At 60.4% G+C, this 13,761-nt stretch overlaps 2 protein-coding genes across 4 annotated transcripts; one reads left to right on the top strand and one right to left on the bottom strand.

Moving 5' to 3' along the window:
• The first annotated feature begins 136 nt into the window (after positions 1–136).
• ABCB6 (ATP binding cassette subfamily B member 6 (Langereis blood group)) lies at positions 137–7,120 on the top strand. 2 transcript variants are annotated; one of them, XM_010406925.3, is made up of 20 exons: positions 137–229; positions 1,080–1,611; positions 2,146–2,283; positions 2,567–2,756; positions 2,964–3,056; positions 3,313–3,505; positions 3,585–3,706; positions 3,788–3,897; positions 3,986–4,051; positions 4,187–4,312; positions 4,401–4,477; positions 4,582–4,645; positions 4,742–4,827; positions 4,933–4,990; positions 5,170–5,274; positions 5,679–5,853; positions 6,148–6,260; positions 6,372–6,466; positions 6,646–6,714; positions 6,803–7,120. In XM_010406925.3, the coding sequence occupies exons 2-20, from the start codon at positions 1,096–1,098 to the stop codon at positions 6,927–6,929; spliced, it is 2,523 nt and encodes an 840-aa protein (XP_010405227.1). In that variant the 5' UTR covers positions 137–229; positions 1,080–1,095; the 3' UTR covers positions 6,930–7,120. The 2 variants fall into 2 exon arrangements, with proteins under 2 accessions (XP_010405227.1, XP_039410792.1); XM_039554858.1 differs by lacking the exon at positions 137–229 and adding an exon at positions 436–486.
• A 299-nt stretch (positions 7,121–7,419) lies between these two features.
• Positions 7,420–13,332, bottom strand: ZFAND2B (zinc finger AN1-type containing 2B). Of its 2 annotated transcripts, none has more exons than XM_039554859.1 (9): positions 13,219–13,332; positions 12,397–12,491; positions 11,837–11,968; positions 11,049–11,200; positions 10,488–10,595; positions 10,249–10,318; positions 9,631–9,707; positions 8,903–8,984; positions 7,420–8,646 (listed from the first exon to the last, which is right to left on the bottom strand). In XM_039554859.1, exons 1-9 carry the CDS (start codon positions 13,271–13,273, stop codon positions 8,608–8,610), a joined length of 810 nt encoding a protein of 269 aa, XP_039410793.1. In that variant the 5' UTR covers positions 13,274–13,332; the 3' UTR covers positions 7,420–8,607. The 2 variants fall into 2 exon arrangements, with proteins under 2 accessions (XP_039410793.1, XP_039410794.1); XM_039554860.1 differs by having other exon boundaries at positions 8,903–8,981; positions 13,219–13,331.
• Between the last annotated feature and the right edge of the window lie 429 nt (positions 13,333–13,761).

Here is a 13,761-nt window from a genome sequence, read left to right as displayed (position 1 = left end):
GCACTGGGAGCTCCAAGGAGCGTAGTCCCAGCCACGGGAGGAGGCAGGGGCTATATTTATCCTCACTGCCGTGAGGGTAGTACCGCGTCCTGCCTGACCTCTGGCGGGAGGCCCCACTGGGGCTCAAGGGGCTATCGCGGCACCGCAGGGCCGGGCTGACGGCGGCGATAAACGAGATCGGGGCGTCTCACGGCGGAGGCGGAGACCCTCCGCTGCCACCGGCCTAAGGGTGCGTCCCACAGCATCGACCCCTCCCCATCCCCGGCGCTGCGGGGGAGGTCCGTGCCGCCCAGGGTTGGGCACCGGGACCCGGGGAAGGGACACACGCCGGGGTCGCAGTGCCGGGAGCGAGGCGGGCGGGCAGGAGCCGGCGGTGCCGGCGCGGGGCGGGGAGCGGGGCGGGGCGGAGCGGCGCTGGGGCCCGGCTGGCAGCGGCGGGCGGCGGCGCGGAGCCCGGACCGGGCCAAGGCCGGCGGCCCGGGGCAGGTGAGCGGACGCGGCGGGGCCGGCACGGCGCTCGGGGCGACACGGCGGCGACGGGGCCGCGGTCGCCTGTCCCGGGCCTGAGCGACGCCGGCACCGCCCGGACATTGACCCGGTGCGGCCTCTGCCTCGCCCTCCGCGAGTGTTTCCCGACGTGTTCCTGTCTTTGCCCTTGCCTCTCTCCTGCACGGCCCCGCGGTTCCCCGAGCATCCTCCGCATCCCCGCCCCCCCCCCCCCCGCCCGCACTGCCGCTGCATCACCCCCGTTGCTCCCTCCCACCTGAGACTGGTCCCAGCTTCACTCTGCCTTTCTATCCCTGCGGCTCCCGCTGTCATGTCCGAGGGCATCCCCAGGGGCTGGGTGGCTCTGGAGGGCCCAGTGTTGTGCTCCCGTCCAGGGCACACAGCAGGTGTGGCCATCCCCATGCAAAACTGGCCCTGCTTGCATGCACCGCTGTGTGTGTGCTGCATGCAGCATCTCCTGTGTGTCCATGTCCAGTAGTACTTGCCCCTGCCCCATGAGGGCCCTTGCTGCTTGGCCGTGCTGTCCCACTGTGAGTCCTGAAACCTTGCCTCGTGCTCTCTTCTCTCCGCAGCTGGTGACCTGCCAGGATGGCCGTGCTGGGAGGCTACTGTGAGGGCAACAACTCCATCACCCAGGCCTGGGTCCAGCAGGGCTTCCAGCCCTGCTTCTTCTTCACGCTGGTGCCGTCCGTGCTGCTGAGCGTCTGCCTGTTGCTGGGCGCCCTGCAGTATGCGTGCTACGCCCGCTTCAGCCGTGCCATGGAGCCCAAGTACATTCCCCGCTCCCGCCTCTACCGCATCCAGGTCCTGCTGTCCCTGTTCCTGGCCCTGCAGCCCTTTGGTGGGCTGCTGTGGCAAGGAGTGGGGCTGAGACGGCTCTATGGGTATATGTTGCTGCATGCCTGCCTCTGGACCCTCAGCTGGGGCTGTGCCATTGGCCTCCTGCAGCTGGAGCATACCCGGGTGCTGGCCCATGACCGGACACGGGGCCATGGCACTGTCCTCCTCCTCTTTTGGGCACTGGCCTTTGCTGCTGAGAACCTGACCCTGGTGTGCTGGAGGAGCCCTCTGTGGTGGTGGGCACTGGAGGACACCAACCAGAAGGTGGGCTGGGAGGCTGTGGGCAGGGAAACAGTGCTTTTGAGGGAGGGAAGGGCTGCCACATGATGGTGTGGGGATGGAGTATGCATGTCATGACCTGCCATACCCAGGGTGTATACAGTCCTGGGTTGCACCCACACATCTGCCAGATGTTTCAGTCCCAAGCCCAGCTAGCACACACCTCTCCATGCCCCCACCCAGCTCAGCTCCTGCTTCTACCAGGCCCAGACCCAGGTGCAGAAGTAGGGGTGTTTGCCTGCTTCCCACAGCCCTTTGCTCCCTGCACCCCTTAGGGTAGGTGCACCAGCCAGAGCGCATGGAGCCAGATGAGGCGGGGAGGAAGGAGGGAGGGGGTCTGGGTGCTGCCTGAGGTGCTGTGCTCAAGCAGGGACTCCCACTGAGCTGCATGGGCTGTCCCCTGGTACACTGGACCCCATCCCCATGCCCTGCTCATTGTCTCTCTGAGATCATACCCATCCCATGCCCAGGGTTGTGCAGAGGTCCATCTGAGACACTGAACTCTCACTCTCCATTCAGGTGCAGTTTGGCTTCTGGCTGCTGCGTTACATCTGCACATTCATGCTCTTTGTCCTGGGCATGAAGGCCCCAGGGCTGCCTCACAAGCCCTACATGCTTCTGGTGAATGAGGAGGAGCGGGATGTGGAAAACAACCAGGTGAGTCCTGGGACTGAAGCAGTTTTAGGATATAGCCAGGAGGGCGCTGCGGATAAAATGGAAATACAGCTGCCCTGGGATCAGCATCTTCACGAGATGTGGGAGGAACAAGGTTAGGGCTGCCTAAGCTCCCTGCTTGCTGTCAGTAGGATGCTGTCAGTCCTGTTTGGAGGATGGAGTAGGCACTCTGGAGTGGGGCTGGTTTTCTTGGGATATTGTCCAGGGCCATTGCCAGCTGGGTTGGGGTGCCAGGGCAATGACTCCTTGGTCTGCTCTCCCCCAGCCACTCCTGACTGATGCCAGCAGGACGACCTCCACCTGGAAGGATTTCCGGAGGAAGCTGCGGCTACTGGTGCCGTACATGTGGCCAAGGGGCAACCACCTGCTGCAGGGGCTGGTGCTGTTCTGCATGGCACTCATGGGGCTGGAGCGGGCCATCAATGTCTTCGTCCCCATCTACTACAAGAACATCGGTGAGGCACCTGGAGCTTGGTGTGTGAGGCTCGCCACAGCCTCACCAAGTGCTGGGGGGTGTGCAAGTGACCTGGAGGGCTGCGGGGGTTTGGCAGGAGCAGAGTCCAGGGGGTCAGGGTCCAGCGCTGGCTGCTGGGGCTGGTTCCCACAGGCACCCTGGGATGCTCCCTGTCCCTCCATCCTCACCCTTGGCACACTTCCCACAGTGAATGAGCTGACAGTGGGCGCTCCCTGGCACACCCTGGCCTGGACTGTCTGCAGCTATGTGGGGCTGAAGTTCCTGCAAGGTGGAGGTGCTGGTAAGGACCACTGGGAAGGATGGGGCACTGACGAGAGACAATATTGAGCACATCATACCAGTGCTCGGGTGGCCAGGGAAGCCCATATGCCCCATCACTGCTGCTCTCTCTTGGAATCAGCAACCAGGGCTGGTCCCAGGTTAGGGAGAGTGAGTGGGCTTCATCCCAAATCCCCCTTTCCCAGCTGGGCTTTCTGAAGTCGGCTGCATGCCCCAGTGGGGCTGATCTCAGCTGATATTTCCATGTTGCCCTGCAGGTTCCACTGGCTTTGTGAGCAACCTGCGCACCTTCCTGTGGGTGTGGGTGCAGCAGTTCACCAACCGGCAGGTGCAGGTGCAGCTCTTTGCCCACCTGCACGGGCTGTCCCTGCGTTGGCACCTGGGGCGTCGCACTGGTGAGGTCCTGCGTAGCGTGGACCGGGGCACCAGCAGCATCAACAGCCTGCTCAGGTCAGAATGTGTCCGTGGGGGGTGGCCGGGCAGCCCCACCGAGCTGGGCTGATGCCCCATCCCCCTTCCCACCCCCCAGCTACATTGTCTTCAGCATTGTCCCCACCATTGCGGATATCGTCATCGGCATAGTTTACTTCACCTCGGTGTTCAGCGCCTGGTTTGGCCTCATCATCTTCGTGTGTATGAGCCTATACCTGAGTGAGTGGGGGGATCAGGGTGCAGGGCTGCCAGGCTGTGGGGTGGCAGGAGCCTTCCAATGCAGCTTCCTCCTGTCCACAGCTCTGACCATCTTCATCACCGAGTGGAGAACCAAGTACCGTCGGGACATGAACACACGGGACAATGAGGCCAAGTCCCGGGCCGTGGACTCGCTCCTCAATTTCGAGACGGTACTGTAGGCATTGGGGGTGGTCACTGAGCACTGCTTGGTGCTGCAGGGGACTATTTGGGCACTGATACCAGCTCTGTGTCCTGTAGGTGAAGTACTACAATGCAGAGAGCTATGAGGTGAACCGCTTTAACGATGCCATTGTCAAGTACCAGGTACGGGGTGCTCAGCACCTTTGGGGGCACCAAGGGGGAAGAAGTCAAACCTCACAGGCACCTGTGGGGATGATGGAGATCACCATGGGTCTGGTTTGGAGGCAGCAACATCCCACGGGACCTTGTTTCTTCCAGGTCTCAGAGTGGAAGGTCAGTGCCTCTCTGGGCCTCCTCAACCAGACCCAGAACTTGGTCATTGGCCTGGGGCTGCTGGCAGGGTCCCTGCTCTGTGCCTACTTTGTCACCGAAAACAAGCTGCAGGTAAGGCTGGTGCCAGCCTGTGCAGACCCCTGCTGAGGTGGGGCCCTGGGGCTGGTCGTTACGGACCCCTATACCCTGTCCCTTCCAGGTGGGAGATTTTGTCCTCTTTGGCACCTACATAATTCAGCTCTACACACCACTCAACTGGTTCGGGACTTATTATAGGTAATGCTGGGAGCTGTGGAGGTACCTGGTGTCCCCATCTCTGTGGGTGACTGGGTCGGTATGTCCTCCCCCAAACTCTTCCCTCTGGTCTTTGCCCTCTTCAGGATGATCCAGAACTCCTTTGTGGACATGGAAAACATGTTTGAGCTCTTCCACGAGGACCAGGAGGTGGGTGCCACCTTTCCTGGACCTTGCTCCCTGGCTCAGCCCATGGTCCTGCCCTGGGGATAGGCTGGCTCTGAGGCTGCACCTCTCCTTCGGCAGGTGAAAGATGTGGTGAACGCCAGCGACCTGCACTTGGAGGCTGGGCAGATCGAGTTTGAGAACGTGCACTTCAGCTACATGGATGGGTATGGGGCACTGGGCACAGGGTGGGACAAATCTGCTATGGGATCTGGCACAGGACTGTGGGGCCATGGAGTGGCCCTGAGCCCCTCTCTATCTCCATCTCCCAGGAAGGAAATCCTGCAGGATGTCTCTTTCTCTGTGATGCCTGGGCAGACCCTGGCTCTGGTGAGACCGGGACCTTGAGTGTGCGTTCACTGTGGGAGGGAAGGATGGGGGTAGAGAGGCTGGAAAATATGAAGGTGGGAAGGACAGACCCCCAGCAGGGCCAGCCCTTTCCTGTCCAGCCCCTGGTCTCCAGGAGCTGGGAATTTCCAATCTCCAAGTCCCTTTACCTTTGTGTGCAGGTGGGACCTTCAGGCTCTGGAAAGAGCACCATCATCCGTCTGCTCTTCCGCTTCTACGATGTGCGGGGTGGCTGCATCCGCATTGATGGGCAGGACATCTCCCAGGTGAGGGGGAGGGCCTCCAAGGACTGGGGGGGGGGGGACACACCAGCTCATCTGGGCCTAGCAGCACTGCTCGGTGCAGGCACTGGCACCTCCCCAGGGCAGGGGTGAACACACAGCCCCCACAGCCCCTTTGCAGGCTGATGGCTGTGCCAGAAATGGGCTGATGGCGTGACTGCAGGACCCCAGGCTGAAATGCTGGGTACTGACCAGGGCTCCCTGGGAAGGACTGGGGCACTGTCAGGGCCCCCCACTGCTGGGTGGAGATGCAGCTGAGCCTGCGGTGCAGGGTGACCCTAGAGCACCTTTCAAGGAGTGGGGCTCATGGTTGAGGGTAGGATTGGGTTTTGGAAGGATCTTTGCATTGGGTGTGCGTCTGCCTGAGCCCTCTCCCCCCTGCCTCCCAGGTGAAGCAGGCTTCGCTGCGTGCTCATATTGGGGTGGTGCCCCAGGACACGGTGCTCTTCAATGACACCATCGCCAACAATATCCGCTATGGACGGATCCTGGCCACGGACCAGGAGGTGCAGGAGGCAGCCCGGGCTGCTGACATCCATGACCGCATCCTTTCTTTTCCTGATGGTGAGGCCCCCTGCAGTTCCCTCTATGTTCCCCTGCCATCCCAGGGTGCTCTAAGACCTTCTAGCTGCCCTCACGGGCATCCTCGGGTGACATCTCCCACGGGGACACCTGCACAACTCTGTGCCTTGCTTTGCTTTTCCTTGCCTTCTTTCCAGGGCTCTAGATCAGCCCCTGGACAGGGATGGGCTGAGGCTCCACCACGTGGCTGTGTGGTCACAGCAGGACCTCCCAGGGCAGCAGGTCCCCATCTCCAGAGGGCACCAGCACAGCACATTTCTGCTTTTGTGCCTGCAGGATACAACACCCAGGTTGGAGAGCGGGGGCTGAAGCTGAGCGGGGGTGAGAAGCAGCGTGTCGCCATTGCACGAACCATCCTGAAGGGTCCCCACATCATCCTGCTGGATGAGGTAACAGCAGCGGCCCCAGCCCAGCCTTACCCAGCTCTGCAGCAGCCCTATGTCCAGCAGCTGCCCACACTGCCTCTATCCCTTCCCCATGCTGTGTCTCCCCCCTTGCAGGCCACATCTGCACTTGACACAGAGACTGAGAGGAACATCCAGGCTTCTCTGGCCAAGGTCTGCGCCCACCGCACCACCATCGTTGTTGCACATAGGTAGGGAAAAGGGGAAAGGGCTGATCTGGGAGGTGCTGGCCAGACCCGCACAGAGGGGCACACAGACCTGCCCCCTGCTCAGGAGGTGAGAGCCCCTGGGATTGCAGCTCCTGGCACTGTGCAAACCCTCAGGAACCCTCTCCCCACCAAGTCAGGATAACACCCGCTTTTCTCTGCAGGCTCTCCACTGTGGTGGGTGCAGACCAGATCCTGGTGCTTAAGGATGGGCACATCGTGGAGCGAGGGAGGTGAGCACAGGGACAGAACTGGGGGAGGGGTCCCCTCCCTGGCTCTGGGGCCAGCTCAGGACTCAGCATCCCTCCACTCTCCTGCCAGGCACGAGGAGCTGCTGCAGAAGGGAGGTGTGTACGCTGGCATGTGGCTGCAGCAGCAGACGAGGGACGAGGGTGAGAGCAAGGAGCACCATACTGAGAAGCCCCAGGGCAGCAAGAAAGGGTCATGAGCATGACCAGGAGGCTCTGCTGTGACACTGACTTGGGTCCAGGCCCCCACACTGCCTGGGAGTCTTTTACTGACTGCACACTGGGGCCCTGCCTGCCCTAGAGCTGCAGGGGCTTGGTTGGACACTCCACTACATTTGTACATGTTTGTTTTGCTGTTGTGTAATTTCTTAAACCAGGTCCTTCCCAGGTCCATGCCTGTGTGCTCTGGGCAGGGTACACGCCTTCTGGTGGGGGCAGGCAGGGTTAGTGCCTGTGCCCTTGGGTGAACCGGCAGCTCTGCCATGAGGTTGAGCTCCTTGAGCTTAGGTGGGCAAGGGGCTGAGCAGGCTGTCAGTACCTGCCCCATCCCCACACAAAGGGCTGAGCTTGGCAGGGCGCTGCACCCCAACAGCAGTGGAAAAGCAGGGCAGCTGGTGTCCCCTCACCCCTATGTGCCCCCCACTTCAACCACCATCCACAGAGATGTGCCACTCTGGGCTGGACACCAAGTGACTGCTCCCTCAGGTACCTCTGTACCTTGTGCTATGATCCAGCTTTTATTTTCTCCCAAGCAGCACTTTGACAAGTCTCAGCATTCCCTGGACCCAACCTGAACCTCCCTCCCTCAGCTGCTCAGAGCAGGACAGCCCAGTCCTGTGCAGAACCAGGCACAGCCCAGCAGTCAGGAACAGTTCCAGCAGCAGGTGGGAAAGCAGCACAGCTTTGCATGGCTGCAGACCCCCTGCAAGAGGCCAGCAGGACAAATCCCCCCCACCCAACCAGGCTCATGGCTTTGTTTATAAGGAGGGGTTCTGTGCTACTACTATCCAGGAGGGGATCCCTGGCAACGCAGCTGGAAGGAGGGAAGCATTCCTACCCCAGCAGCATTTAAACAAGGCCCTGTTGAAGTTTAGGGCAGCAGAGAGCAGCCAGCAACAGGAAGGCAGCTGCAACCATCCCATGTGAGCAACACTGGCATTCAAGTCACCGCCAAGGTTACTTATCACATTAAACCAGAAATGCAATGCAGCTCCATTCAGTCTCAGAGAGGCCTTGTGCCCCAGCCGAACAGGGTAAGGCCCAACGTGCTCTTGTGCATGCAAACAGCAGGGAGGCACAAGGGTGTGGGGAGCGGGGGAGGCACTGCCTTCGCGCTGCTGGGAGGCTGCACATTCAGCCGTGCCATGCCCAGGCAAGAGACCATCCCAGCCACATTTGCTCTTTGCTGAGGAGCTGGCACGGCTCTCCCCAGAGCATGGAATCCAGCCCCCCACTACTGCAGAAGACAGCTACATCCCAGCTGTATGTCTTGAGCAAGCAGAGATGTCCCCACACGGCTCTGCCCTCGCCCCACAGTCCCAGCAGTATTGGGACATGGCGGTGGCAACTGTGGGTAAGTGCAGACCCTGGGCTGCTGCTTGCTTTGGTCAGTGTGTGTCCAGCCTTGTCCTGTACAGTCTTCACCTCCCTGGGAGCATCAGGAATTTGCTGCACTAATTTTATATAGGTACTAGGGCTGAAGTGTCAGTGTATATTTGGTGGCTTACAGCTCCCAGGGAGATGAGCTGTCCTTGGCAAGGGGCTCTTGTTACCAGTGTCCAAGCCAGAACCCCATGGCATCCGTGTGGGAAGCCAGAGCCACTCCTTGGGTCACAAGTGGGATCCTATGTCCGCTGGCACACCCTGCCTCACACCTGCCTATGACATGCTGCAGTTTGATGGCTTTGAGCCGTGCGCCTGGAACAGAAAGATGCACACAGTGAACAAGGGAAAACAGGCTTCTTCCTCTCTCCTACAAGAGGGCACATCCAGTGCCCAAGTTCCCAGAGCTGTGTGCTCAGCCACTGTCCCAAGGCTGGGCTGCCCTCCTGGTGAGGAAACCCAGCATAGACAGAGCCCAGAGGAAGGAGAACCGAGGGAGGCCCCCTCCCTCACACAGCTGGGCCAGGATCAACCCCACGACAGCACAGAGCCCATAGCCAGCCTCACTCACCTGCCGCTGTGACTGCTGGTACTCGGCTTCGCTTGCTGACAGTGCCTGGGCCAGTGCCAGATCCTCCTCCTCCTGTGTGCTGCTGGGACAGTGGTGCATGGTGTGCCCCAACCTCCCTCAGGCTCACCAGCCAAGTGCTCAGAGCCCTTCTGGGTTTCAGCATCTCACTGCAACCCCCTAGCACATCTAAGGGCAACGAGCAACTGAGGATCACCCTGAACAGGCATGGGGCTGGGGAGGGAACAGAGGATCCAGCTGGGGCTGGCAGCCAGGAATCTGGGCCAAGGAGAGCCATGTTAAGTCCAGTCTGTAAGAGGGTGCTTTTAGCAGCACTGGGCTCTGTGCCTGGGGACATGAGCTCCTAGCTGTCCTCCATGAACACCTCTACTCCACCTGTCACGCTCTGGCCAAACCCATTAGCTGGGTTAGTGGTCAGAGAATGGTTTGCCCTACTCTGTGTGTCAGTCACTGTCCCCTACCAGCACCCCTAGGGCTGAGGGCCTGCTTGCTGAACAGAGTTCCCTGATGGCTCTGGACTCTTCCTTTTTTCCCCTGTCAGCTAGAGAGGCATCATATGGAAACACGTGCTGAGAGGAATGTTATCCCAGAGCCACATGATGCTTCCCCAGGCACCTTTTACCTTTCACACACAGGGTGGGTTCACACCACACCACACCACACCACACCACACCACATCACATCACACACCACGTGTTTTGGGGCTGTACCTGGGTGGCTGTGCTGAGCTGCGTGCTGACTCTGCCAGGGACATCTCCAGAGCTCGCTGCAGTGCCTCTTCCTCACTCTGAAACAAAACACCTTGTCACCAGCTTGGCCAGGGTGGGGGGCAGGGGGCAGCCCTGAAAGCACATGTGGCAGGTACAGTCTTTCCTGGCCAAGAGTGGGCAAATCTCCTCTCTCCAGGAGGCCAGACACAGCCAAGGTGAAAAACTGGGGCCCTGACAGAACGGCAGTGTTCTCTCCCTGCCCACAGGGACACATCCCTGCCTACTAATGCAGGAGTATGCCAAGAATACCAGTGGAAAGCAACTTCCAGTCTCCTCCTCCAGCTTTTGCTTGTACTACAGAAAGACAATACCCAAGGAAAATGGCTGGTGCACTTTGTCCCTTTGGGGAAAGCCAAGCACCAAGTGCAGCTGAGAGCTGTCATCTGCAGGCACCAGAGCAAGCTCTGATTTCCCACAGAGCATCCAGGATCACTGTCTGCCAGGGAAGGCCCAGCTAGGAGCACAGTCACCTACAGAGTGTGGACTAGAAAGCACTTGTTGCAGTCACTTCCTAGAGGGCACAGAAACCACCCCAAATGCCCAGGCCAAGCCACTCACCAGCCCGTTCTGCAGCATGACAGCTGGAGGGGAGGTGCTGCGAGTCTGTGACGCAGCTGCTCTGCTTCCCCTGCAAACAGAACAGAAGCTAGGTTATTGTCAAGGCAGGGAGCCCTGGTACAACTACCAGTCCTGCTGAGGCACAAGAAGCAGTGAACTGTCACTCTGGTGTTCCACAGGGAGCCAAGCTGAGCCTAGTCATGCCCACCTCAGAATTACAATTCAGGCCATCACCCTACCTGGCAGAGGCTGGAGAAGAGGAGCTGTCTGCTGGCCGGGCAGGTCTGCTGCTTGATGCAGTGACTATTTTGGAGGAGGATGCCTGGGCTCTGGTAACTGCAGCGTGCCTAGGACAGACAGGACACCTATGAGAAACTGTTTTACCATCATGAGCAATTCCTAGGCATTGAACACCATGGGAGATGAAGCTGGATAAGCAAGACACCTCCCTGGCTCCTCTTCCTCCCATGTTGTGGCTGTTATTCCCAAGAGTTTCAAGTGCTGTTTCTCTCCCTGAAACCCTGTACCAGGATAGGCAGAAACCACTGGCTACAGAATAAGGGGTTGGGGAAAGAAGCAAGAGCAAAGCAGTCAACAGGCAGTACTGATAACTTTTGCTGCAGGAGAGACGGTGCATACCGCTGTGCTTGGCGCTGCTGGAGGACACCCCGGCACACAGGGCAGGGTGTGTGAGAATGCAGCAGTCCCAGACAATGGGCCAGGAGATGGGCTTCTTCCCTGTCACCTATCTGGCAAACACAGCCCCACCCCTGCCAGACTGTCTGTTCCCAGGCCCTCACCCTGCTTTGGAAAGGGGACGCCCTGCCCCACTGCAGTCATGGTCCAGGGGGTGCCGGTGCTTGAGGCAGTAGTTCTTGTGGCACTGGTCACAGATCACCTTCATCATCTCCTTCTGCTTGCAGCCAGGCTTCAAACACTTGTTGGTGAAGATCTGAAAGATGACACAGCAGTGGTGAAAAGGAGCATGTGCTGCGGGGCTGGGGCTGTCCCTTCTCTCCATGCCAGGCTCTGGGCACTGACCAGCCTTCCCCACCAGTGTATTTCCTGCAAGGCTCTGAAGTTTGTCTCTGAATACTGGCTTTCTTTAGATAGTTCATTAGTAATTCACTGGTGCTTCAGTCTCCATAGACAAGGGTCTCCACAATCACAGAATGCACAGCAGGAAAAAGAGTGCCTTGCCCAGGGACTCCTGCCTTCCATGCCAGTGCAGTGGGGACAGCCCAGAGCATTCCAGCTGCTGCCGGGCTGGATTCCTGCAGGGCCAGCTCCCTGCAGCAATTTCATCTCCTGGCAAGATGGGGTAGCTAACTGCTGATTGCATTTTCCTAATAGCAGCATGCAGTTTCCCATCCTTATATCCCAGGTGGCTGCCCAGCCCCACTCCATTACCACCTTGGTCCCAGACTGCCTCCACAAAGCCCTGCGGATGCGTACACCTCCAGCTCACCAACCCTCCCTGACATTAGCCTGTGTCAACAGAGACAGCACCAGGCAGGGCTAGATCTATGTTGTTTTCATCCCATTCCCAGGCTCCATCAGAGACCTGGCAGAGCCACACAGTACATACCTTGCGCTTGCGTTGTGCAGGGTCAGACTTGCAGTCACGGTCAATGTGCTCACCCACCACAACATCAGGCATCTCCCCCCGCCTCACAGGGACCGGGGTGTTGCAGAGGGGACATACTGGGACCTGCACATCCTGCAGAGACAACAAAAGGGAGCTGGGAGCAGGTAACTGGGCAACCTCGAGTGCTGTGCAGTCATCTCTCTCCCTTTCAGGACCTGCCTACCATGGCTTCCACAGCTTCAGCTGCTGTTTGAGATCTTGCTCATGACCCTCCAACCAGCTTGCACAGCAGGTGCAGAGGCACGGACATACACTCTGGGAAGGGAAAATGGTATGGCTGGGAGATGCCCAAACCATTTCGCCCAGTGGGAAAGGGAGGGCTGGACGTTTGTGGCACTGAGATGCAGATCCTGGCTTTCAGGGACATCCTCAGACTCAGTATACATCCCAAGGGGGACTGCTCAAGTGACCAAAGTCACCACAGATTATTATGACCAGCGGCTAGAAAAGCTCAGTAGCTCCGTGCAGGAGGGTGGATGAGATCTGCTCTCTGCACTTACCTTCTTGTAGGCAGAAGTGCAATCGTGCTGGGCGTAAGCGATGTGGTCGGTGCAGAAGATCTGCTCGCAGGCATCGCACTTCAGGGGGAGGAAGTCTAGGAGCAGGGATATGGCATGGGCAGAGAACATAGAGATCAGCACAGCCCAGCCGCAGTCCGGGGGCCTCCCCGACTTCCCGAAGGGACAACAGTGACCCGCGGCAAAGCCAGGGCCGCACCTCTCATCCCTCAGCACGGAAACAAAAGGGCTACAGGTTCACAGCCACATCTCCAGAAATACCAAAGGCTCCTCCTCAAAACGTGCCGTCCCCGAGATCAGGAGTAGCATCCTGATTCACACCGAGTTCCCCGTGGGCTGCCGGCCTCAAACCGGTGGGAAGTGATGCTGCCACAGCCGCCACGGGGTTCGCCACCGGGATAACCGGGGTATGGACGGGCCCAAGCGGCCCCGCCGCGTGCGGCCTCCCCAGCCTACAGCACCGAGGGCCGGCAGCGGGGATGTCTGCCCGGGCCCTGCCCCGCTATCCCCGGGCAAGAGCCGCTGTCCACCCGGGTAGAGCCACCGGCGGAACCCCCGGTCTACCGCCACGGACAGCCAGCCCCGCCCTAGCGGGGCACCCACGGGCAGCGGGAAGGACAGGGACCCCTTCCCCAAGGGCAGCACGGCCCTGCCTTTAAGCCCCGTTACCGAGCGGGCGCCCGGCGCCGCCCCGCCGCCTCCCCGCAGGCCGAGCTGCCCGGCCCGTGCCGCCCAGGCCCAAGCCCGCGGCCGTCTCGCCGGCGCACGAGCCGTGCCCGCCCCCCGAGCACCCCCGGCGCTCACCCAGGCGCTGGCAGGCGGGCCAGGAGCAGTGCGCGCCCAGGTCCGGGAACTCCATGGCGGCACTGCCGCCACCGGCGGCCCCGCCGCGCCCGCTTCCGGCGGGGCGTCACGGGGCGGGAGCAGGCACAGCCCCGCCCCGGCACAGCCCCGCCCCGCGGCTCCGGGCGGCCCCCCCGCCCCTCCGCGTCCCCTTCCTCCGGCAGCACCCCGGGGATCCGTGGGAAGAGCAGCTCCAGAGACCTGCCCCGGCGCTGAGGGAAGGCTCAGGGCAAAGGCGGAGTCCACGAGGGCCAGCGCCAGAGCCATCCTGCCGTGCCAGGCCAGCAAGATGTGTCTCTGCCCCCAGCTTGAACTTTTCTCTCCATCCTTCCTCCCCTGCCCCAAGGGGCACAAACCACGGATCCTGCCGTGTAACAGAGCTCCTGGCTCTATTCCAGCCACCTCGGAGTCTCCAGGTGCCATGCTACGATGCCCAGCAGAGCACAGATGGGGTGCTAGAAGGGTCAGTGGTGCGGAAGGCAGGAGATGCCACGGCAGCAAGAA

This window comes from Corvus cornix, chromosome 7 (genome assembly GCF_000738735.6).
Source record: "Corvus cornix cornix isolate S_Up_H32 chromosome 7, ASM73873v5, whole genome shotgun sequence".
In the NCBI taxonomy this organism is placed as follows: Eukaryota; Metazoa; Chordata; class Aves; order Passeriformes; family Corvidae; genus Corvus; species Corvus cornix.
The sequence above is the reverse complement of the archived record's forward strand: the minus strand, read 5'-3'. Positions and strand labels throughout refer to the sequence as shown.